The following is a 26,330-nucleotide window of genomic DNA, read 5'->3' as shown; positions in this document are numbered from 1 at the left end:
ATATTGTGATTAGGTGTGGGCCTTATATCTAATAATTTTGCTGCTGGCTTTTTTCCCCCATTACGTTAAAAATGGATACCATTGTTGTTATTTAAGGAGTTCTTTCTGGAGGCAGCAGGGATCTGTATGCAGACATATGTAGTGTGTGGTCTCTCAGAGAAACAGGCGTTGCTCATGGTCTGGGAAAATACCCTCTCTTCTCTATCAGAAGTAGACCTTTATAAAAGTCTGTTTGAAAAATGACAGTAGGCCTGATGCTTCTCTTAGTTGATCAGTCTTGTGTCAGTGGTAATCAACTGTTAGGGAAGTTCTTCTGGTCTTATCTGTGCTGCTAAAAGTAACAAGTAGGACTTTCATATGTATCTGTAGATTTAGTGCTGGCAAACACTTTCTCTTCAAGTGATGGTTTTAATTTTCTTTTATAGGTCTGCTGATAAATAGTTGAAAGTATATGCTAATGTATTGCTCCATGTCTTTATTGTGCTTGTTAAACTAATAGATAGGTAAATTAGAAAGACAAATCTTACCTTCACAGTTTGGTGGGCATGGAGACATGATGTTCTTTGCAGAAGGAGATGGTGCAGGTGCTCCTCAGCCTACCCTGCTGTCTCTTAACATCATCATGGGAGCTGTGAAAGTCTTGAAAAATTAAAATGAACAAACAAGTAGTGTTTTCAAAAATTTCAGCTTGACCTAGATGCACTCTGGTGCTGAGATCCCAGTGGTGCAGGGCAGGGGGCTCTCGGGAGCAAACACAGGAGGCTGGTGGTTCCAGATGCGCAGGGGATTGGCTGTGCCCTGAGCTGGAGCCCCACGCTGGCCCCGGGTGATGCAGCCCGGTCCCCACGGGGCTCAGTGCCCCAGCCCTGTGCTGCCGCAGCCTGACGTGCAGGGTGGCTCAGGACACATCTGCTGGCAGCTCTCTCCTGATACGGGAGGTGGAGTTCAGCTGCCTTCGTGCTGCCATGACAAAATGAAGCTTGCTGTGCTGTTTCTAAAACTTAATCAGCTTAAAAGACAAAGGCAGTGTGCTGTTTTCCTTTTATTGACGAAATCAAGGTGTGATCGCACGTACTCAGCTGCCTGTTGGTCAATAGAGAAGCTTAATAGCAGCTCTAAATGTGTCACAACGAAATTTAGGGTCCAATTGTGTGAGTGCATGCTGAATACCATGATAATGGCAATTGCATGCACAAGGCAAGGTCTCTGCGTGTGGCTTCCTAAATTCCTACATTGCTGCAGCCCCTCTCTAGAACTCCTGCAGTCCCTCTTGTTGTTGTTGACAATTATACCATTATAACTGGCCTACTAAAGCTTCATGCATATATTCTGTAAATCAGACATGATAGTATGCGATATACCCAGGCATTTGCCACTATAGTTAAAAAATGATTGGATTTGATAAAAGTTTTGCCAACCGGAAATTCACATGGCCTAGAAATAACATGAGATTTGGTTCTACAGTGTGTCTGAGGATCTCAAGTACCAGTTTTAGGCCTCTAGAAATTAATGTTTCCTAACCTTATTTGATACTGGGGAGCTGGATCTGTGGAAATGAGCTCATAGATCTGAAGGACATTTCAGATGAGCTTTGCCATGAAAAGTCAAAACTTTCAGCTTCCAGTTCTGAACATTAATAGCACAGCTATCCTTCTCCCAGCAGCAGTGTTAACTTTGTTATTCAGAATAATAATTCAATAGCAGCAGTTGAGAAAATGCAGTGGAATTGGATTCAGACACTGGAAAAAATTGGCAATATCAGTGGCACAAAGAATTGTCATAGAATCAGGAGCTGCTGAGAACATGAAATAGTTACTCAAAAAGTTTGTATGTAGATGTTACTATTTTCTTCCTTTTCTCTCCAAAAATTCCTGGAATGAACTAGTAAATTACTGGGCAAGCATATATGGCTTTTATTGGTGAGGGCCGTGTGTGCAATGTTAGAAGGTGAAAATGAAATGTGCTGAAACTGAACTGTGACCTCAATTCACAATGGCATTTAGTCCATGTGCTCTTTGAGATAAGGTACTTAATTTTCTGAGACTAATATGGGCCACTGAAATCCAGAAATGTCATACTTTCATATGTAATAAAATTTTAGCACTCAAGAACACGTCAAGCAGTGGACTTTGTCCTTTCTTAGTTGATAGACGAACAATGGTTTAAATCTCTTCTCGCTTCATCCTTTAAATAATGACACGTTTTGGTTTTCTGGACTGATTCCACAAGACTGCTCAAATTACTCCAGAAATAGCTGATAATATCGAATTTGGATTATTTGTGTGTGTGTGTGTGTGTGTATGGGTCAGTAGGACAAGGGATCTCTGAAAAGCCATTCTAATGATGTTATCAGTATCTGACCTTATTGTGATTTGGTCTATATTAAGTTAAAATGACAAATTTCTGGTGGCATGGCTGAGTGCAAATGAGATCGTTAAATGCAAAGAATTCCCTGCTAAACCACACAACATAATTGATGTGCTGAGGGTTTTTAAAAAGCCAGGAAGAATGTTTGTGCTGTTCTCATCCAGATTCTGAAACAGAGCTGGAAGTAATGACATGCTAATAAAACAGGAGGGGGAAACTGGTGCACAGTGGTTGCTGTGTCAGCGTGTTGGCTCCTGGTGCAATCATGGGAATGCTCCTTGAGCACAGTTAGAAATGACATGTTCAGTGTGAGGCCTCTTCCAGCTGAGATGAACAATGGGGCTGGAAGAGAAATGAACAGCATTACTTTTGTCTAGTTTTGAAGACTTTCTCTCTTTGTAAATAGTGTTGTTGCATCATTTTTCTAGAGTGAGTGCTTACAATATCTATAGAAATAATTTTCTTTTCCTCCTCAGCTGTTATTACTTTCTATAACAATTTTTCTTATGACCAAAAGGCTTCACGTACTCCAACTAAGTTTGCGGTCATCCCAGTTCTCCCATTTCCAGCTCTAGATGGAGAAATGAGAGTGTATAGGTCTCACTAGGGAAGTAATTTTAAAGTCTGATACCCTTTATTTGTTCATTTGTGTTGCTTGACTTGGTTTAATGACAATATTTTGAAAAATACACATAAAAACTTCAGGCCTCGGCAAGCAAATATCATATCTCATACATAAGGTTTAAGTTAACCTCAAAGTTAACCTTAAGTTAAGGGTTGCATATTGAGCTGGAGGTAAAAATTTTGATATACCTCTTTCACATCAGAAGATCAATCCTGTAAACTAGAAGATAATTCCTGAAATGACAGTGAAAGGAAAATATTGCAGCACTGTCCAAACAATCCCTTCCATCTTTTCATTGAAATGGTTTTTCTTTTAAAAAACAAGCAAAAGTAATATCTCTTCCACCCTCCTCTGTAATATAGACAGATATATAGACACATGAAAAACAGCTGAAACAGGGACATAAAATTATATATATAGGAATAGTAACAATTTAAAAATGATTCAGGGATTTTGTGGCTTGACTTTGGTTTTTTTTAGGCTTTCAATTTTATATAACAACTGAAATCAAATTTTGAGAATCAATTAAATAATAAAATTTCTCTTATTGCTATTTGAAAGTGTAATGCATGTGCTGCTATGCACTGCCATCTCCTGAAAGGAGCACTGCAATCTTTATTATATCTTAAAAAGCTTTCTGTGTAGGGAAGTTAGATACTCTAATGAATAAGGCTTGAGTTTCTAAAGGAAAATAATTGAATTCCTGCTTGGATGCTCAGACATGAACCATGATTAGAATTTTTTTTGCAATTCACCTATATATCTATGTGTTTCACTTATGGAAATACTCCTACACTAGAACATGTGTGATGTTGTTTCTGTGAGGTAGTTTCTTTAAAATGTCAGATATAGTATTGGTTATAGGAGAAATTTTGAAATTTCTGTCTGAAATACGGAGCCATAAAAACATAAGCAGTGGTCAGAGCAAAAGGGGAGGCATTGTACTCAAGTGAGAAAGAGCAGCATTTGTAAAAAGCCATGGAGTTAGATCTAGCCCAGTCCCTTATACATTCAGGTGCTGCCAGAGGTATGGTTTCTTGCAGGCTGAGAAACTGGAAAAAAGCATAGGAGTTTATTAGGAATACCTGTGTGTGAAAGGACAAGATTGTAAAGAAGGTTCATCTCTTGAGAACCTGGATGGATTCACCAGTCCAGGATTATCTTGGCAGCAGTCCTCAGTTGCCCAGTGGAAGGGCAAAGGTGCCGAAGGGGCTTTTTATGACGACACATAGAAAAGAAACCTAGTTACCTGGGACTGTGCTGTATCCTCTACTCAATAAATGACCTGGGTTATTTTGGGGACCAAGCCAGGCCTAAGGTGGCATTTCCCATCTGTTGAATAAGAAGCTGTACTCTGTAGTGTTGGCTGGAAGATCTTTGTTTTGCCATGCTCTTCTGCAACACAGTCAACATCTGCCTTGTGTGTGCATGAAATCTGTGTATGTTCACTTTACAGTGTAGCATTTGTGGCAGAGTTACTCTACAGGGATAGAATTTGACTAATTACTATAATTATTTTCTAATTATTTTTCCCCCTTAATTTTACCCTTGTTACTAAGTAGCCATGTAGAATCATTCCTTTAAATATTTGCAGGGCTGTGTCATTATTAGCAGTATGGGTGTAACCCCCAAGTGAAGCCTGTGTGGGTTCCTCATGGTGTGAGTTCCATGAGGCAAGAAACATGTTTTAAGATGTGTCTTGGAAAGTTTTTTGTCCCCTTAAATGCTGCATGTATCCACCAATAGCTGTTTTGTGGAGAAGACAGGGTTTGTAACATCTTGCATACTGAGCGTGTTCACGGCCATGTGAAGCTTTGCTTTATGGAGCTAAATAAAACTGGGAAAAATGGAATGGGGGCAAGGGGAAAATGAATGTTTTCAACTGAGATTTACACAGAGATGACAGGTGAATGAGGTGGAGAGGTAAAGAACAGCTGTTCCAGATGGTAGGAGCTTCAGGAGGGAAAATGCTGGAGTCAAAGCGGTCAGAGTGTAGGAAGAGATGATGCTCATGAAGGATGAGTGGTGCTGGCAGCGAGATGAGTGTCGGAGGTCAGTGGGAAAAACACAGCAAGCACTGTGTATGAAGTTTATTTATCTTAGAGTAGCCATTTCCTCTAAATGAATAGTTTTCAGTTCTTTCCAGCTCTGATTGCGGGTGCTTACCTGCAGCCTTCAGTGATCAGCATTTTCTGTTGTCTTTGTTTGCCTTGACACTTTTACTGCCTTAGCTGAGTTCTGTACTGACAACAGACACTCAAGAATAAATAAATACAGTTTTCAAAAGTCTGGTTTTAAAGCAGCCTTCTGTCTCTCTAATCTACTGCCTGAGATTGAAAGCTTGAAAGGTGCTTGAAAATCTAATAGCCTTGATTTTAAGGTTTCAAACAATCTAGCATCTGTCATAGGACTTTTTGAACCATCTCTGGATAAATAGTTAATACAAAAAGCAAGTGTAAAATGATAGGAAATCAGTGATGCTAAAATTGATGCTATAATTTAAAGAAAAAAAAAGCTTGAAAACTCTGGATTAGTTTTAGAATTCTTTTTCAATACACCTGAAGAATTGGCTAAATGAGAGTTGGGCACTCATTCTGCTACCTCCTCTTGAGTTTGTTGGTTCCCTGTTTATAACATTCTGCTTAAATGCTTTGAAGAAATAGGTAGAACATTCACTTTCTGTCAGATTCATATAGGCAGTACTTATTTTAATTAACCATTTAAATTTAAATTTAACTTATTGACTTCAAGAGTCTGACAATTATCTGGAATTGTTGTTTTGGAGATCCTAGAGGTATTACACTTGAAATAATTTATATTGGTTCCTGACCTGTCTGTTGATTGTGGGTGTCAATTCTACCTCGTTTCCCAGTACTGCTACATTTTTAGGCTTATTATCACATTGTTTGAACTTTGTATTTTTTAATTGTCAGTAGACATGATCCTAGCCCACTGTAGTCATTCGATATATTAAATAGCACCTTTGGAAGAAACTCAATTCTCATTTCATAGCCACATTCTTACGCAGATCATTTGCTTTGTTCCTAACTAGCTTTCCCCAATATTTCTAGCTGGTATCAATGCTTCCCTTCAATATGCGTCTTAAATTATGTCAGAATGCAAACGTTCTGTATATTGTGAAACAACTTCTGGGCTCTGTATAGAGAGAAACTTCTTTTAAGGACTGAGGAAGGGATGATGTTCTAGCAGAGAAATGTCGTAAGTGCTTATGATTAGTGCTTTGGGATACTGCAGATGAAAGGTGCAATGTGATTTTTGTTTTTGTTCTTTCTTTCCTCCACAGGGGCAATTTTTGATGAATCTGCCAAAAAAGATGAGGAAGTGTTTCGAATGGCAGTAGCAGATCTCAACCAGAATGATGAAATCTTACAAACAGAGAAAATCACATGTTCAGTGACATTTGTGGATGGCAACAATCCTTTCCAGGCAGTTCAAGAAGGTAGGACAACTAAAAAGATTTCCTGTTGTTGTTTCTGCTGTGACATGCAAAATATTACCTTGATAGTTTCCTATCTTTATGTGAATTTGTCATTTTTATTGCCTTTTTTTATACGAAATATCAAATAGTGTCTTTAGTTTTGGTTTTAGCTGCTTTGGTTTGTGTTGGTCCTAGCGACTTACAGCTATAAAGTCAGCTTTTATCCGTTTTCTGTGTATAGGCTGTTGAAATGTGATAAAGAAGTCAGGCACACTTTGCCTACTTCTTGCCCCTTTTCCAGGCTGCTTGGAAGTTTCTGTCAAAATGATGACTACTTCCTACTACTTTTTGGTTTAATTTTGGGCAACTAATGGCAATTTGTTGGGAAACAAAGGTTGTTGTGTGGATAACCTTTTCAGCCCACCCACCTGAGAAGCTTGCCTGTTTTAAAGAGGGGATTAGGTTAACCTGAAGATTCAGGAAGTTGCCTGTGCCCCATACAGGCTGTTGTTCTCAGCCTGTCCTTTGTGTCATTTCACAATTACTGGAGAAGGGATGACGACATTGCTTTGGGTTCCTGTGGTAGTGGCAGGATGATAAGAGAAAATATTTGAATTCCCTCTGAGCTGGATTAGTAAATCACTGGTGTGACTGAGCAGTTCTCTGGAAGGACTGCTGGGACAAGTCTTGAGAAATATGGATTCAAATTTGGGGTTTAAGCATTTGTTATTTCTTTGCTGTTCTGGAACAGTAACTTCTGCCTGAGATGCCAAAGTTATTTATTTCAGTTATATTATTAAACTTTTCTTAACAACAAAACTAAATTTTGATTATTTTCTAGCTCTGTATAAACACTTGAGATTAAAGAGAAATATGCAATTAGTTGTTCCAATATTCGTGAAATCAAAGGTTTGGCTTCAATGGATTATTGTCAAGGCAATGCTAATGAAAAAGTCTTTAATGCTTATTTTGGTTTTTTACCAATGACATTCTTAATTTTTGAGAATTTAGTGATTTAGTAATTTTTTGTTCTGTTAAATTTTGCAAGTAGTTAGGTCTGCGTAATGAGAAGCATTGCAGTCTCTGCTTGATATGGCTGAAGCAGTAAAATACATGATTTTGAGAGTATTCCAATTAGAATCAATTTCATCTCTTTCAATCTGAAAAGGCTAACATAGAAATTGGAACTACTCAATACTTTTAGAATTCAGAGGGGAAAATGACTAAGTGAACTCCATCTTTTTAAGATGCCTTCTACATCGTTGGTATTTTAGCTTTTTTTTTTTTTAATCCAGGATGGCTAATGCTAGCTGATGCTCTGTGCTTAGAATTAATTAACTCTGAAACTTAGCTATTTATTTCCTGTATCATTGTGGTGGAGTAGTTGCAAACTATTTCACAAAATTATGTTTTAAGTACCTTATTTGTGACTTAGAGAAACTAGGAAGGCCAAGTAAAGTAGAACTATCAAACGAATTAATGATCTAGTATTTCAATATTCAATTATTATTTTATGGAAAAGTTGTGTTTGTTGTTGTTGAAAGTGTAGTCAACATTTGAAATGTGGATGGAGCAGATTTGACATAAATTTCATTACCATCTGGTGAGGGAGTGAAAGGTCTGCTATGATATTGATGAGTTCAATATTTTCCAGTAAAAACTGTTTCTTGTAAATGCGTAGTTAAATACAGCTACATGCCTAGCAGATATCATATTCCCTATTTTTAAGGGCCTTGTGTTTTGTTTGGAATAATCCAAGTGAAGAACAAAGGTTTTAAAATCTTTCGCATGTATGTATTGATGACATTTTACTTGTTAAAATATTTTACCACAGTTAATGTGTTTTGTTTTAACTGAACACAGGCAGCAGCTCCAGCGTAATAATTCAATTCCTTTGCACCAGTTTCTTATCTTTCTCCTTTTCTCTGTATCTCTATATCACTCATCCCTTGCTCTTATTTGTATTTCTTATAAATATTAGTAGCAGGGAAGGGGACCACTCTAACTTTTGCCACATATTGGTAAAAGTGGCATATTGACATGGTTTATAGCTGGGACAAATGCTTAGCAGAAATGCACTGTACTAAACACCAGGAAAAAATGTTCATTTAAACATTCAGGCCATTATGGTCTTTTATTTAGAAAAGAAATACTAGAACAAGACTAAATCTCATATTTTTCAGTGTGTGACATTCAGTATTCTCAAGCTTGCCTTTTTCATGCAAACATGACCCTTTCCTTGGAATCGTAACACCACTGAGTCTGAGGTCTGTGGCCTCTCCTATCAAGCACAACCTAAGTGTTCAAAAATATACTATTAATTTTGTTTACTACTTGCTTGTTTTAATTATTTTTATATAAACTACTTGAAGTTTGCTTTGTTTTAGGCCACAATAACTGGAGTTTTTTAAAGTTTTGACATTTTTCTCATTGTATGAACTACAGAAGAGCCTTTAAAATCCCCAACTTTTAATGCTTGTTAAAATGCTTATTTAAAGCATTAGATTAATAATAATAGCTTAAAATCAGTCTAAAATTGGTCTAAATTTGTCTTTAAACTGCCCTTTTCAGTCAATAGAGAAGGATAAAGAACTTGCCTAGGACTGAATTTCAAAAATCCAACAGGTCATGAGCAAAGATGTCATGAAACAAGACATGAGGTACAGAGTTATTTTTGTAATGATGCAGTAATGAGCAACCTGCATAAAATCTTATATTTCACTTTATTATTGAGACTGGCAAGTAACTTCCAAACAATGTAAACAGAAATACTCAGACACTTCCTAATGATTTTGGGACGTAAAGATAAATAATTTGAGAGGATTGCCAGCTGTGCAATACTGTGTTCTTCCCTCTGAATCTGTTTTTATAAATTATTACAGTGCCCTTAAATGTCTTCCACTTGTACCTTAGGGCATCTCTTTAACAGCTCTGATGGGGGGGGGATGATACTGTAGCAAAGCTGAGTGGTTTTATGCTAGAAGACCTGGGAATGACATGCCCCATAATATCACTGGAAGTGCCCTCAGGGATCATTTATGTTCTAGTGCACAGAAACAGGAGGTCAAGTTCTTTAAGTTAGGAAAATTAGTCTTTCCCTCTGTTGGCCACAGAAAGGGCCAGCAGCAACTGTGGTTCATGCCATACCCTTATGGAAGCTGCAGCCCAGTTGCTGAGATTTGTCACAGTGACACCTGTGGAAATGTCCAACGTGGCAGGTTCCTTGCTTTCTTTCGTTATTCAATACAAAATGCTTCACAATATTTATGGTACTCTTCTGTGCGGTGTCTCAAAATATTTGTGTGCTTGTGTGATTGAGAGAGGGAGAATATTGTGATTTGGCTTTTTTATGCTGTGCCCATGTTGGGTACCACAAAGAAAAAGCAGAAAATTAAGTTTTCTTTGTATATAGACATTAAAAGAAGTAGGGATAGTCAGGTATTGTATGGCAGCTAGGCAGTGATTTGGCACTATGAAACAAGAAATTATGATCCAGATCCATACTGGTGCTAATAATATATATTAGTATGATCTTTACTTTCTTTCCTGTGAGACTTCAATTTACAGCAGTATTTAAATAGGGGTGGGACAGGCCTTCAGAAGGGTTTGAGTTCTATGTATACTTAAACTGTAGTTTTGGGTTTTTTTATATGAGAGACATGCTTCTCTATTTCTTTTCTATGAAGTCTTTTTTCTTTCACTGGGAAATTTGGTTGAAATAAATACAACACTTATGTTCTTGTTTGTCAGAAAAATCACTCTATTCTCTTATCTTTCTGTTAATTTTATTATGCTGGTGCTTACTTCAATACACTAATAATTAAAGCTTTAATTTTATGGTTCAGAGCCTGCTGTTTCCTCCAGTCCTTAATTTATCATTAGTAGTCCAACCATACAGTAGCTGAATGGCTGATGGAAAATGTGTGATGGCCTGTGCATTTTTGTGGCAAGGGAAGGGAGGGAGGTGGCTTTGGTAGCTTGGACCAGATGTAATGCTTTGGCTTGTGCTGATACATGTCCTTGAGCAGCACAGTTTCCTCAGCTCTCATGCTGCCATTTCCACTTGCACACCAAGAGTTATGGAGCAAACTCTGCAGGAGTTTGCGGTGCTTGAGGCATCCACAGCATCTGGAAAGTAGTCAGAGCTCGGCCAAAGATGTGTGTTGTCCTTGGAGATCCATTGGCAATGTTTTAACCTCATGGCAAACATTTTATTTTCATGTAGTGCTGGTGGGTTTTTTAATCGTACTCTTTTCTCCTAACTATTTTTTATCTTCTTTTGGACAATATCATGTTTTACTTATCTTGAATGATAATTCTGTAATAATCCAATGTTTTACAGGTTACCTATAACACGTGACAAATAGGTTTGACTGAAGCTGCTTGAAATTAACTTTGTTGAACATATTTTCCTATTGCAATCACATATGTGTGAGGCTTATTTTTCTTTTATTTTTCCTAACCCAACCTTTTTGTCATTCAGGGTAGTCACCAGAGTATGCTTACAGACACCAACTCAAGCCTTCGTAATGGCTTTTGAAAGCTTATTGTGATCACTGAAGTAAATAAGGCAGTGAGTCATAACTAAATGGGATTCAGCTGTAGAGCAACAGAGGTTTGTAGGGCAGCAATATGTATGAAGGTCACATGCAGGATTTTATTCAAGCAAAGTTTTATGGTCAGAAATTACAACCTGATGGATACATCTGCTTTGGCCTTCGGGACTTGATGAGTGTTAATAAGATTGTCCTTTCCCATTTCTCTGATCACTGTAGAAGTCTGTTTAAATCCACAGATTTCATGGACTGCTAAACTTTCTTTCACTTTGTGTCACTTATTTTTTGAAATTTCTCAGCCTTCCTTGTGCTGTTTATTAACCAGTACATGTTTGGTTTGAGATTAAACCTTTACAGGGTTGAACTTCTTCACTGCCCCTCCATTTCATTTCCGATTTGCTTTTTTATTTCCTGATAAAATGGATTTTGATATGAAAATATATACTGAGGAGGAAGAAAACATGAAGTAGGATCTCAGATATAAAAACTCAAGGAAGAAGAGGAAGGAGAAGCATTTCAATAATGATATAAAACACCTTTGTAAAATCAGAAACTGTTGGAAGTGTTTGCAATTGCAAATTGCTTCTATCATGAGCACTTCAGATAATATGATAGGAGATTTTTTGAATTACCTGTCCTCTGTGCTTTCTCATAATGTACCAGAAGTTGCAGCACTTTTCTTTATTCAAAAGATGTCGGGTCAGGAGCCTACTCCCTTACACAGGCTTTGTTCTCATTTAAGTCTTCCTAACCCCACAAAATCGGATCCTCAATCTGCATAAATGTGCCATGGGAGTCCAAGTGTTGACAGCTTAAGAAAAAAGATCTTGATACACTGGTTATAACATCCTGACAGTTGGGAAGGCAGTGGTTTCATAGGAAAACAGTAGGGAGGAGTGAGCACATATGGAAGTAGAAAAGGGACATGTAGTGAGGTTTTGTTTAGGATGAGTAGGATGCACATTTAACACATTTTCAGCAATGATTTCAAAGCTTTTGTGACCTTTCTTTGCCCGGAAGTAATCTACTCAGAACACACTAGAGACTGTAAAAAGGAGGTCAGATTGATTCTCAAAAAGGCTTTAGAGTAGTACAGCTGATGCCGTACTTCCAAGACTTCCATCACTCTCCAGCTTCTGGGGTTTGAACCCCAATGTTTTCTAGCTGCAAATTCTTTCTGTAGTAATGTTTTCTTTATTGTAAGACAGCTTCCATTATCTTTGTTTCCAGTTTGAAAGCAAACTCTGGCAGCTGTAGACTGCACTAGACTTTCAGATACTTGAAGATTAAAATAATTTCTGCTCAGCTCAAAAAATGCCCCCAAATCCACAATAAAAAAAAAAAAAACAACTCAGGAATGTCATTCCTGTCAGGAATGGCTTTTTTCAGACTAGTTTAAACAAAGTGAGAAATTAAGCTATGAATATTATGGTGGCTGAAGAACTTTCTCTGCAGCAGGCTTTCCAAATTGCTGAGGCAAGAGCCTTACTCCAGGCTAGGGCGAGATCCTGGCATCTTTTAGGTGCTGTTATCCACTTTGTCCCCCAGAGTGCCTAAACCCTGCTGAATGCACACTTTAGGAATGCTGCGTGTTTGTTGTGGTTTAAGGAAAGAATGCTAGTGTTTCTATGGAAACCACTTTTCTTCAGGTGGCCAGGAGACCTGGTAACATCCCCCGTTACACTTGGCTGCATTGCAGCATTCAAATGCAACACTGTGACTGAAGGTGCCTGTGTGAGGTGTTTGTGAAGCACCAAGGGCTTTGGTGCTGCAGAGTTTGCATCACCCACCACTACCTCTCTGGGGTGTTCCCCCCTCCCTGCTTCCTCATGACTTGAAAACACCAGGAGTGATTTTCCTAACGCTGATGCCATTTGCCATTTTCAGTTGCCAAAGTTTGGCTCGACTTAATTTTTATGGCAGATTTTGATATTTTTTATCAGAGCTTCCAGTTTCAAGTGACAGGCAGGAATTTTAATAGGCTTGAAAGAATTTCTTTCCAAGACTGTTGCTTGAAAAGCATGTGACTGTGAGACTATTAACCTCTAACCCCTTTTAAAAAGGTGGATCAAATAAATTAATAAATACCCCCTTGACAAGTGTGATGCCTTTTGATGGCGAGGTGCAGAGTGAATTTTATCACATTACTGTAGGAAAAGCTGGACAGGCTGCTATTCTGCAGTACTTACACTTTAAATCTAGATTGGATCATTTCTGATTTTACAATAGGCATGTTTCCACTTGCAGTTCACAAGTGCCCAATATGTGTTTTCATACATTAAGCACGGAGCATCAGTCTGCTGTGTTGATGTACTCTGACACACTGCTAGGGGTTTACTTTTAAGAGAGCTATGCAGATTGTGATGTGATTAAACAATATCAGTAGTATGTTTAAGCATTTAAAGCCACTGTGCCCAGAGGGTTTTGGGGTATTTTAACAAACAGAAGTATAGAGACAAAGTAAATGAGAGATGCTTCATCTTCCTAGATGCCAATTATTTAACTAGCACCCTGAGCCATCAGTCCCCTAAAGTAATCTCCTTAAATAAGTAACGGACACACTATCTGGATTTCCTTCTCATCTTTTTTGTGAAGCAGTGTCCACTAAAATCACTGGAGCAGTCAATCATCTCTGTCCAAGCAGACATGTATATTCCCAGACAGGCCTCACAGCCTGCAAGCTTCCAGCAGGTTGGGGCTACTACTGGGCAATGAATTGCTGCATTCAGCTCCTTTCTGCTGTACAGAGTCCTCCTGAGTCCTCTCATAATCTTAATTGGAGATTTTGCTTTTGTTTGTCCTAGCTAAATTCTATGAATTAAGTGAAAGTTATCCAGTCCTTGTTTCACCATACAAACAGAGATCGAGTTTCCTTACAGATCCATATTTGCTGCATCTATGTATTTCAATGCTTGTCTAAAAGTCAATAGAGTTAATTAATTTCAATTAATTTCTTAATTTAATTCTCCCCTTTGAGCCTTACTTGCACTTTTTAATTCTTTTCTCAAAAAATATTTTGTTTCATCTGCAAGCTGGTTTTGTTATAACCTGTTAGCATTTTGGTCACTGTATTCTTAGTAAGTAGACGGGTCTGTATTTGAGGGAATTGGGTATTTGTGTGCTTCAAATAATTTTAAATACACTCTTCTCTCTCTCTCTCTCTCTCTCTCTCTGTATAACCAGAGACAAAGTGTACTTTATGGAGGACAGTGGTGTTTTAAAATCTAATTTTGGTAATGAGGAAGTGAGCCGTGACAACTCTGGAGGTGAAGCCTGAAGTGAATTATGGAGGTCATTCTCTTAGATGGGAAAATTAATTATATTTTAGCTTGGTTCCCTGTTACTTAGACCCTTTGTATTGTACACTACCAAGTAATTTTGACTAAATATCAATTCATGAAAAATTATCTGGGCAAAAGAGTGCAGTTATAAGGACAGATGCAGAAACTAGGAAGAGTTTTATTAAAACACTAATTGTATTGGAAAAGCATAACCTAACCTTTTGTGTTATCTTTTTGAAAGGATGCCTTCTGTAGGATTTTAATGCTCATTCCTTTTGGCTATCATTGGACCTTTAGCTCCTGTGATTATAGGCTCTTCTGAAACTTGTTTTTCTCCATAAAATCCAATCTTTTCAAGTTCTTCATTGTGTAGTCTGAAAGAATATTGAAGTGAGCCAAGCTGCTCTGAAGGATTCCACACTAAGTGCAGCACTTGCAGAGGGCAGATGAAACAGGTAATGTTGATGGTAGTTAAAAAACATTTACTCTGAGCTTGGAATAGAAATGGGAGTCTTGCAGAGCCTTTCGTGTTCTGTTGACACATGAGTGGGAGTTTGGGCTTGGAATCTTTATGTAAGGGTATAAAGAATTAACACATGGGGCTTAACTTGATGTGGAAATTAAGCACCTGCTTAAAGGCTTTCCTGAGCAGGGATATACTTAAGCAATCCCAAATCAGTGACTTAATTTTCTTTGGCAGCTGGTATTCGTTATTTTGTTTACTTTAAGGGCTTATTTTCTCCAGAAATTTGTAGTTCTTTGCAGCATTTTCACATCCTGCACCTCTGGTTGTCCAAATGTACCGGGTGGCTGTAGCTCCTCTGGTATTGCTGAGAGCAGAAAACATCGTTGCAGGTCATGGCTGTGCCTTCTGACGTCTGGAAAAAAGTTTGAAATGACAACGAATCTTCCAGAGTGCCAGGCCACAAAGCACAGCTAAATAAGTAAAAGCCTGCAGAAATTTGTCGTCTGACACTACGTTTCACAGCAAGAGCACTGATGTACAGGGCTTGGTCATCAGAGTAGCAGAGTGCTGTACTCAGAAATTGCAGTTTCATGTTACAGGTAAACAATTTATGTTCCTCCTATCCCTTTGTGACCTGGTGCAGGAAAGGAAGCCAGCAAGAAGCTACTTTGTTTTTCAGAAATATTACGTGTCTTTAGTAGCAAGCTGTGGCTCAGCAGCAAGCCCTGCGATAGCCAGCCCTTGCTAAGGGCACGGGAGGGGAGCACCAACTCCCTGTTCCAGGTGCAGCCAGATGTTGGAGCAGCTTGCTGTAATGCTGGATGCCAGGAGCTGAAAGTAAATGATCGTTAGTTGTCAAATATAGAAAGAATCGGCCACCCCAAGGGGAGAGACGTTTGCACTTCTGAAATGCCATTTCAGTGAAAAAGGGTATGAAAACTTTCTTTCCTGAAGAGAGAAGGTGAATGTTTTGAGGTAAATGAAATCCATTCAGACTTACCAGGAGGTTAAAAAAAAAGCATATGTTGTAACAGTTAACGTTCTCTCTAATGGGTGCAATCTGATGACTGAGGTTATGTAAAATAGGGACTTGTCAAGACATTTGTAAAAAGGCTCATTAGTTCTATTTAAAACATTAAATCTGAGTTTCTTCTGAAGGTCTGAGCTATTCCTAATTTTCTGATAGAAAGGGAAAGGGGGTAAATTGGTACAGATGAAGGCATAATGCAACTTTGATTTGGCTAGCTTGCTTTTAAATGTATTTTCCCTTCTTAATTTGGCACTGGTGCATCAAATGCTGAGCCAGAATTGTATTCTTCTGTGTGCTTAACTGGTTGAGTTCCTCACATCATGGAGTAGAAATGGCCTACTGTGGTGAGAGCAAGAAAGAGGCTAAAGATACCTATACAACATAGGAGCAAGCAGCACCTAGCTCAGTTGGGTTAGCAAAACACAGTGACCTCGATTTAGAATAGAAATAATTGAGTGTAAAACAAGCCTCTGAAAGCACTAACTTAAGAAAATGCTTTTTAAGTAATGTTCTTTGCTGTGTTAGTTTACCTGGCATTAAAAGAGGTATTGTTCTACCTCATCTTTATATTAAGAAAACTCCAAACCAGTAACCACAAACCAAGAAAAAAACTGTAGAGAAAAATATTTTCATGGATTTGGGGAAGGATAGGCTTTTCTTTGTACTCTTTCTTAGTTACAACTACTTCTTTCTTAATGTAAAAAGTATACCTTCCAATAGCAGATAACAGCATTATATTGAGTTACTAGGAATTCTGCAGTTGGGATATTTTTTCATTGAATTTCATTGTTTGGTGGATTAACATTTTGAAAGGTCAGCATCCAGGAAAGCTCCATGTGCAGTTATTGAGTGGCTCTATAAGTCCCACTCAAGTAATGACTTTTTAAGCATAAAACATATTTATTTTTCAGTATTTCTCTATCATGGACAATTTCCCTAACATTTTCTTTTTCTTTGCATAGTACTCATGCCTGAAACTCTATTATTAAAATTTATTGTGAAAATTTGTTTTTATTTTTTGTCAGAAGGAAGAATAAGTGGTCATAATTGATACAAAGTACTACTTAAACCTTCAGTCAGCTGAGCCTTTAGATCAGTAAGACTTGTTTGAATTTGTCTCTGAATCGTCACAAAGTTACGTAAAAACCAACCTGACAGGTTATGATGTGTTCCATAGCATCAAAATTCTCGGGAGTTGGTTTCTGCATAGGGAAAGCAGCTATGGACATAACAAATGGGGCTGGCTATGGCTTGTCTCAGTTAGTCCTTTCAATAAACTTAGCAAGAAAGGCAATGTGTTTTAACATACTTGTTTTTAGCAAGTTCTGTAATCCTAAGATTCCTTGGAATTTGAACACAACTAGTATAAAAACTCCAAAATGTACTTTGTAAATGTTTGGTCTTGCCAAGATCACATCTCAAGATTTTCTAAGTTCAGCTTTTGTGTCAAGTCTTTACCTAGGTTGATATATGTAACGTATTTGCTAGTTGACATATAGCTCTTCTCTTTGTGTGATCTTTATTTTTTGCTGCTCAGATATTCGTTTCATGTGCAGTCTAACTTGACAAGAAAGTTAGAAATTTCTATGTATTTGCAGATGTTCCTTGTGGAAGCTCCAGGGAGTATGGGTAGTGAATATACAGGGTCACCTTCTATTCCTAGCCAGAACAGACTCTGCAGTATCACAGATGGTAACTGAAGCCTCCTTTGGAAACCCCTGATGCTCCAAGTCTGACATGAACTACGGTTCAAAGAAGAGTTTTGGAATTTCTTCTTTGTGTAACACAATGTCAGTTGCTGCTACAATTGGGATGGCTTTGAAAGACATGATTCCTTGGTCAAACCTATCGACAGGTTCATGTTCTGTGATGTTTGTAAGGACTGCGCCTTGAAAACAGTCCTTTGAAAGTGGGAATGGGCAGCTGAAAGCAGCAGATTCCAAAAGCATGAGAAGGCTATAGTCCTTCCTGCACTCTTAATATTAAGGACATTCTTAAAACTAGTTACACATCAGTGTATTAGTTTTTAAGCTTCAAGTTATTTTCTGGAACTTCCACCTAAATAGTAAGTCTCAAGTTTTGTTATTTTACAGTCGCCTTGTAAGAGTTGGTCCCATGTATCTTCTGTGTGAGAGTTTTAAATTCCAGATGTTTCTTTTTTTTTTTGTTATTTGGAATTTTGAAATCTCTTTTCCTGTGTGTGTGTGCTCTGTGCCTTCAGCTTGCACACTTTGTGCCTTTACAGACGCTATTTTGGAACTGCCAAAGGTGTTCTTGAAGAAAAACTTTTTGTGAATAAATTTGCATTCACTTCTTGTGTTAATGGGAAGGGAATTTAAGGGGAAAGGCTTAGCTTTTCTTCCTATCACTGTCAGTAAATAGTGACTTGGAAGTTTGTCCCCTTTTTGGTTTTCATATCTATTAATGTTTAATGCAGGGACCAACTCATGTAGAACCCTCCTCATTGTCTATTCATTGGCTTCAGGAGTTGGACTTGATAATCCTTGTGGATCCCTTCCAACTTGGAATATTCAGTGATTCTTTATCTGAACTGGAGAAGTAATTTATTTTGCAACATGAAAAAAGAAAGTGATTTCCAAAGTATCTGTGCATGAGTGATTGCCTTTGATAATGAAAAGCAGAATTTTGAGTAGTTTTCCTTCATGGGAATTCTTGTATTGCTGAACTATAGTACCTTCCTCTACAAACAGCTTCTAGAGAACTTTTTGAGCTTTTCTTTAAGGGATGACGTCTTCCATTCTTCTCCCCTTGCTTAGTTTGTTCTTGCTGGTTATTTCTGGATGGTTATTGCTTGCATCTCCAAGTATTTGTATCTGGCCGTTTTTGGTGATATGTTTATATAAGAATTGAAAATGAAAGTACTTGTCTTTATCCAGCTTTATGAATATGAAAAGTTCTTCATTCTAAATTACCGCTAAAATCAGTATGGCTACTCATGCTTGGAAGGGTCAGGCTCAGCAAATCTTTCTGATAACTTGAGTGTGATCAGTTGTGTACATTAGCAAGCTGGAAAATATTACATGTAAAAAAATCCATAGGCTCAACAGTGTGTCTGTTACAGTGATTTTATTCAAAGTCAAGACTTTGAAGATAGAAACAAAATAGCATTAATAAAACTAGGTTACTGTAGTGTTTTCTCTGTGAAACTTTGTTGCTGCTGAGATCTTGGTGGGTGTCACTTCTCAGCAGAATTCATTTCAAACTTAAACTCAGATTCTTCACATTGCAAAAGAGTATGCAATATTTAAGGTAGTTGAAATGTGCAAAGATATGTAAGAAAGGTCAAAAACCAACAGAAACAGTGTAGGAAATGAGACAAATTGTTATTGTATGTTTTCAGATAAGATTTCTTTCTCACAAATTGACAAGTTCTGAAGTTGGTCACTGATGTGTAGGGAGAGAGTGAGGGATGGTAAAAAGTGAAGAATATTGAAGCAGTATTTAAAGATTTGTTCATGTCTTTCCAAACATGACTGATGTGCGTGTTAGAATGCTGTGGTGTTAAGACAAGAGATTTTGATAAACTGTCCAAAGGACAAATGCAGAAAGTTCATGATGACTTTTTAAATGCTTTTTCTGGAAGATGCAGAGGCCAAGTAAACAAAAAAGTACATGTTTATTGTCTGTATCACAGTAAAAGTGGCTTGAAGAGCACCTGCTCTGCACCCTCCTCAGATTTTGAATGCTTCTGGTGATATGGGGCCACTGGGGAAGCAGTACAGGTTTCATTGCAAGACTCACATTACTTATATAAGAGGACTTGAACATTTCTGAGGAATAAACATCCCAGCTTGAAGCAAAAGATCTTTTAATGCAATTTTTGGTGAGATGTCTGCATCTCAGGAGATCTCTACTTTTTACTCAGCTGCAGGATTACAGAATGAATGTGAGTTCTCTTATCTAGAAAATTGTTACTTTCTTCAGCTTTTTAAATTGCTCTGTTTCTTGAGGTGAATTAGGATGGCTATTTTGGTTTCAAAAGACAAGTGTAAGTCTTTACAATTGTACTACTGTTCATACTTGACAGACTTGGAGAAGTTTAGAAGTTTTTGGGGTGCCTGTGTGTGTTTACTGGAGGGGTTAACAGACTTTTTAAGTCAAAAGAGTTTAGTTATAAATAATTATCTCCTGGAAAGAGCTATGTTCTATAAAGGATACAGAAAAGCTGGAGAAAGAAACAACAAAGATTTTTTTTTCATTTTTTTTGTATGCAAGAATCTTTCTTTTTGGAGTCTGAAGAAAGAATTGTGGTCTCTGAGGGCCTCACTTGTGACGCACAGAAGAACTTATGCAAAATTAACCACACTTAGTTTAACTGTAAATATTTATCAAGCAAGAGTAAATTATATCATCCCAAGGTCTAAAAATATATTTGTTTATCTGGCTCTTTTGTAAAAGGAAATGAAAAAAAAAACTTTTATAGAAACATGAAATGCACCTGCTTGTCATGAATTGAAAAATTTTTCATCTAATGTGCCTAATCCAGGATCTCTTTATTTTTTTCCTCTTCTCTCTCGATTTCTATTGAGTACTCTCAAATGCTATTTAAAGAGTTGAAAAGTGAACTCCCATGGGGTTAGGTTGTACTCCTTTAATTCATGTATAGATCACAGAAAGAGATAGGAAGGGTTTAAACTTAATTCTCTAGGTCCCACTTTCAAAATAGAAATTGAGTAGAAAGCCATGCCTGTAACCTCTTTGCAGAAAGTCTGAACAATGATATTGCAAGAAAGGGACAGATTTGAATATTTCAGCTAATCTGAAGATCTGTCTTCAAATCAGCCATGTCTATAAATTCTTGATATTTATAGTCAGCAACACATTAATGGAAAATAATGTACCATACTTAGAAAAAAAAATAGTTTTGGGTAGAGATGTGTGTGGATACATATGGAATATTAACTGGTGATAAAATTGTTGTTTCCAAGGCTACAAGCATGTACAAGATGTTGTCTTCAAATGCATCAGTAATTTTTTTCTGTTAAACCTACTAATGTAGCAGCAACTTAAGCATTTGAAGTGGATGTTTCCCAAAGCCTCACCTGGCATAAAAATCACTTGGCAGATGTATCTGACATGCAGAGTCATTACATCTGGCAGCTAGAATATATATCTGGATAGAATAGATTGCCATTTTGGAAATATCAAACTTTTGGAAAATTAAAATATGATTCTCTGGTTTTATGTTATACTTGGATGACAATGAACTTTGAGACATTTACCTGCTTCTGGTAGCTTGTCTGTAAATCTTTTAGAGCCCACAGTCTGATTTCAAAAATTATTTCTTAATCTACAGATTCAAATAATTTAGTTTTAATAATCTAATTTTGTATTTCAGGTTTCACTATAGAAGTACATGGAACATGAATATTTAAATAGCCTGCTTTCTGAGATTTACCTTTGCTCTTTCCAGGCTGCCTCTTGAAAGAGTTGAATCAGTTTTTGTCTTTCTGATGACTGTGTTCTGGACATCACTAAATTTGGAAGGAGCGCATGATCCTTGGCTGGATTCCCTATGGCAGATTTCCTCCTTCCAGATCTGCAGGGCTGTGGTCATATGGACTAGGAACAAGATATTTACAATGGGGCAAAGGGGGTTGAAGGTTACTTTGTACCCAGAGAGATTTGTGTTAAGCTAGGGATATGAGTTAAAAAGAGGAATAACTATGTCTGCTCTAATCTTAAGAATTGCTCTTTTGGAACAAATTACTAAGCAAGTACAGCCTAGGCTGTTGAAGTTTCAGGCTGCCTGAGATGAAGTTTCACCATAATGTTAGGAGAACATAGAAAAGGATCCTTCAATGTTTAGGACATGATGCTTTCATTTTCTTGTTGCTTAATATTTTCACGTAGTTTGGAGAAGATGGGAGAATAAGGTTAGGAGGGAACAGAAGAAAATTTCGTACTGCTCCTTAACATGGAATTTTCCTTTCTTTTGGTTTAGTGTTTTACTTGGTTCTCTTCCTGTACAACATGAGGGTTTGATCAGCATTTGGTTTTCTGTAGAATAAGTAACTCAGATTTTATTTCAGACAAACTGTCTTGTGAGCTTACCTGGCAGCTGTTCTACACATAGCTGTCATTTCATGCAATCTTGCTTCTCTAGATAAATAGCAGTTTATACAAAGACTTACTTTGGAATTTTCCAAAATATCTTCTAAAATATGTCTTTCCCCATAAGTGTACCTGCACTTTAGCTCAGCCTTTCACAGTCTTCAGAATCACTGGTAGCAATTATAACCTGCTCTCTGAGTCTATAATTTTTCATTATTCTCTTTATGTGGTTGAAAGTGCTGTGAGAGTCCTGTAGTTATCAGGTCACCCTTCTTCACTATTGCAGAAGTAACACTTTTAGTGTTGCAGAAAAATCTCCACTATTTCAATCTTTATTTTAAAAATTAGTACCAGCATATTAGCAATTATTTCCTTGGCTACCTTTTAAGATTCTTGAATTATGCTCACTTTGTTTTACTGATTGGGAAGCATTTGTCTTTGGTGAATGAGATTGCTTCCAGAAAATGATAGAAGTGTATTCTGAAGATACATCCTTTTAGGAATGGTAGTGCTCTTTTTTTCCCCACTGTCTCTCTTTGTGCCAGCCAGAGCCCAGCCTTCTTCTCTAACTTAGAGCATCAGTGGTGGGGCTGTTCTGAATGGCTGTCCCCATAGTGTAATGAGGATCCCTCAGAAAAAGCAAGGCTATGATAACAAAATGCAGATATCCAAGCAGAAGAAAGAAATTTTCCCCAGACTGAGAGAATACCACTTGCCCTTGGCAAGTTTTGGAAGCTCCTGTGAGTGCCTTTCAGATTAATTTGTGTCTTTGAAGGATTGGAGAATCCAGGGATAGGGTAGAGGAGAGATTTCAGAGGATGATAATTGCTGTCACTAGAAGGGGATTGTGTGTAAGCAGCAAGAATTAAACATCCCTGAGCATCATGCATCTGTTTTGCTGCTTTCACCCACTTCCTCTGGCATCATGTTCTGGTTGTTTTCAATAGCTGTATAAACAAATTAGATCTGTTTATTCCACCTAAAACTCTGAATACAGGGTAGCCAAGCCTAAGTTTATTGCCTGATTCACCTTTTACTCCTTGCTCTGCATTATCGTAAGAGGGCAAGAGAGCTTCATGTTTTATTCAGTTAATACAATGTATATTTAATTTGCATTTTTAGTGTTTTCAAATGTGAAAGATAACAACTTCAGCAGTGCTGAATGTGGTAATTTAATTGGCTGTAGGGTAATAATAGGATTCTTGGAAATGGCTTCATTGGGAAACCTTGCAGGGCTTAAACAAGTGCAGCAGTCAGAAGCTCACCTGTGCCGAACTGCCACACACCCACAAAGCTGCAGGGAGTTACAGCTGTGTTGCCTCTTCATTTAACTTCAAAGGTTTGCAGGAGGAGAAACAAAACCTAGAGGGATGAGTAGAGGCTACCAAGGCATACTTAACACTGCTGAATGCTTTCCTTAATTTTTCCGCCACTGGGAATGGTAAGGGTTGTAATTTTCCTTGTGTACCTTTTCAATGGAGGAACAAAAAATGGCCTGTATTAAAAGGCAGTGTATAAAGTTCATGACAGTGAAATTTATCTGTCCTAGTTCAGTGTCTGTCTGCAGGATCTGGGCTTCTACGACAGCAGTTTTTACATGTGTGGGTTGTGTATTGCAAAAGATACCACAAAAGATGAGACAGGAATACTCCAGGATTTTTGATGGCTAGTGTATGCCTTTTGCAACACCATTCCAAACTTAGGGGACAATTCTGTCAAGCAAAAGGATCTGCATCCTCCAAATTAGATGCTAAGGTGATAACATTTTCAACCATCTAATAACTATGCAAAATTTTTTATCTGAGTGCAAACTCAGGAAGAAACATCTCTTTAATCAAATTACAGTTGGTCCAGAGCAGTTATTTATCTATAGTGTGTAATTGTACCTTTGATGTTTTATTGAGCTATTATTACCAAAATAGAGTTTGCTTAAAAAACACTGCTAGGTACTGTTTTTACGGTGTCTTTTCAGTATGCCTGAGTGTTGGCTTTTTTATGCTACTTGTAACATTGGTGGTAGCTGTAAGACTCTTTTTTCTTAAAAAGTTGTGTGTCAGCAAAGCTGGTGTCCTTGTACTGAGCTACATACACACAGAGGACCTGTATATGCTTTCCTCTTCAAGCCTGTTTGTACATCTTCATTCCAATTCATAGTTTGACTAGCACCTAATATATATCTTAGACTGTTTTCTTCTTATCTCTAGAGTTGCTAACTTTTGTTTTTAAATTCTATTGAAGTGTTCCTGACAGGCAAGATTTTCTTGGTGTGGAGTTACAGCATGGACGTGAAAATAGCCAGTGTCTAAACCATGATTTTTGACCTTAACCCTAAGTGCTTTAAGTTTCTTAAGATTCCTCTCCTGCCCGTTCTTACAGCGGTACATGTTCTTAATTATTTTTGTCCTTCTGGTGTACTTTTTACCTTCTGCAAGCCAGAATTGTGAATATACTCATTATTACTTTCCTGGAGTTGATGATGATGTTCTGTGTAATATGCATTTTTTTCATTAACCTTCTCCTTTTTAGACAGGTTTTAGTGTCCTTAACTCTGTAATTTTCTTGGCATAAGAATCACAAAAAAAAAGGTGGTTTTGTTGTGACTCACCAGATCAAATATCCTTGCACCTCCTACTTCCCTCTTGTAAGATACTCACATAGAATTGGCCAGTGGATGATTTCATTGAAAATACTGATTTTAAAACTACATCATAATGATTTCAACAGCATCAAGCTGGAGTTTGTGACCAGTTTAATCCTGTATGAAGTATTATTTAGATAAAGGTTATTAATATCAGCTGCTGTTCAGTTAATGGCAACACGCCAAGAAAGCACTCAGAGGCCTCCCTGTTCACCTATCTGTTGTTGGGAGTTGAGTATTTGGCTTCAGAGCAGACAACTTCAAAGAAATATTTCTGCCAGGCTTTTAAATTCTTTCAATTATTCTTTCTATTAATAAGATTCTGATTTTCAGCGTCACTTTTGAAGTCCGGATTAAGGGAGAGTGGGAGGAGACAAAATTGGGAATTCTTCTAGGGCTACTGTGTCATCCCACTTCCTAGCAATCATCAACATTATTACTGTAGGTACATTAGTAATAAACTCCAGTAAAAACTGTCTCTAGTTGTGGCTGTGGCTGTTTTCCTAGGTCACTGGTCTCTTTTGAAACTTGCTTAATCTTTTATTGTCAGTTATAATTTCTGCCCATTAGGTTTTTTTTTCTTTCTTTCAGGAATATTTGTATTTGCAAGGTGTTACCACACAGTGTAATTTTTTTTCTACTAGCAAATTACCAAGGCCTGCTGCAAATTGCATTATGACAGCCTATGCAGTGCAATTACCTATTTTAAAATAGGAAGAGAAAAACCAAGGGAGAGCAAATTTATTTTTGTTACTGTTATGCTATTTGACGCTTTTAATTTTTTATGTGATGAACTAGTGCTTTCAGATGGAGAGCAGTCAGTGTCTAATTCTTTTGTGTAAATTACAACGCAGGATTCTGAAGGAATAGCAGGATGCTTCACGAAGTGGCTTCAAAAAAACAAGTGATAACATCCTCCAGCAAATCCTGTACAGCAATGGGAGCCCTGGGAAGAGCATCCATGGGCTAAATCAGCAAAAGAAGCAATTGTGGCAATTTTACTCAAGGGTTGACAGGCACAGTGCTGCTTGAAATGTCCCTTTCTTTTATTTTTAATTGTACAAGTGACCTGAAGGATACCATGCAGACATAGTTAAACCCTTGAGCAAAGGGGCTTTTGTATTTATAATTAAAGAATAATTCCAGGTCTGAAGCTTTGGTTTATAAAATGGCATTAGTGGATGTCATAATCATGTTTAAAATAAGCAGCAGAGTCCTACTTGGGGTTTTTTCAAAGATAGCCACTGTTAGGCTCTTTCCTCTGTGGTACAGATTTTTTCTTGTGGGATTACACTGCTCAGTCATAACCACATAACTCTGTGATAAATTGTCTAGGTGAAAATACAGTTTTATAGGAGATTTTATCATATGGAAATGTTTGTAAGTAAATGCTGTGAGGTTCAAGCAAGAGCCCTCCAAACAAGAAAGTTTTTTAAAAAACCCCAAAACTATAGCATCTAGAGAGACCATATCTTTGAAGCCATCCAGATAATCTTAGCACAGAATAATTTCTTGTATTTTTGTTGTGTATTTTATTTCTGAGTTTTTGTTCAAGATATGAGCATGTGTTTACACTGCATGATGTATATAAATAAAATGTGAGATAACAGCCAGCAGGAGGCTTAGCAAACACTTTGCAATGGTATGTATATAAGGACATTCTATAGCTATATATTGTACATCAGTAGCACTTTAGACCATTTCTCCAGCTGTTTACTTTACCTGTGTTAATAGACCAAATTGGAAAATGGCAATGTCAGGCTGGAGAGGAGAGGGACTGGCATTCAGTTTGTTGGCTTTGATGGACAGTAAGTGACAGCAGGTTGGCTCCAAGAGGAGGGAGTTCATGGTTT

At 37.5% G+C, this 26,330-nt stretch overlaps 1 protein-coding gene across 1 annotated transcript in view; it reads left to right on the top strand.

Annotated features, from left to right (window-relative positions):
- GRID2 (glutamate ionotropic receptor delta type subunit 2) overlaps positions 1-26,330 on the top strand; it is a 669,086-nt gene that overhangs the window by 129,173 nt on the left and 513,583 nt on the right. The window contains exon 2 of the mRNA XM_030948215.1: positions 6,297-6,452. Coding sequence (XP_030804075.1) covers positions 6,297-6,452 — 156 coding nt within the window. The remainder of the gene's footprint in view (positions 1-6,296; positions 6,453-26,330) is intronic.

This window comes from Camarhynchus parvulus, chromosome 4, assembly GCF_901933205.1.
Source record: "Camarhynchus parvulus chromosome 4, STF_HiC, whole genome shotgun sequence".
Lineage (NCBI taxonomy): Eukaryota > Metazoa > Chordata > Aves > Passeriformes > Thraupidae > Camarhynchus > Camarhynchus parvulus.
This window is presented reverse-complemented; position numbering and strand designations above follow the sequence as displayed.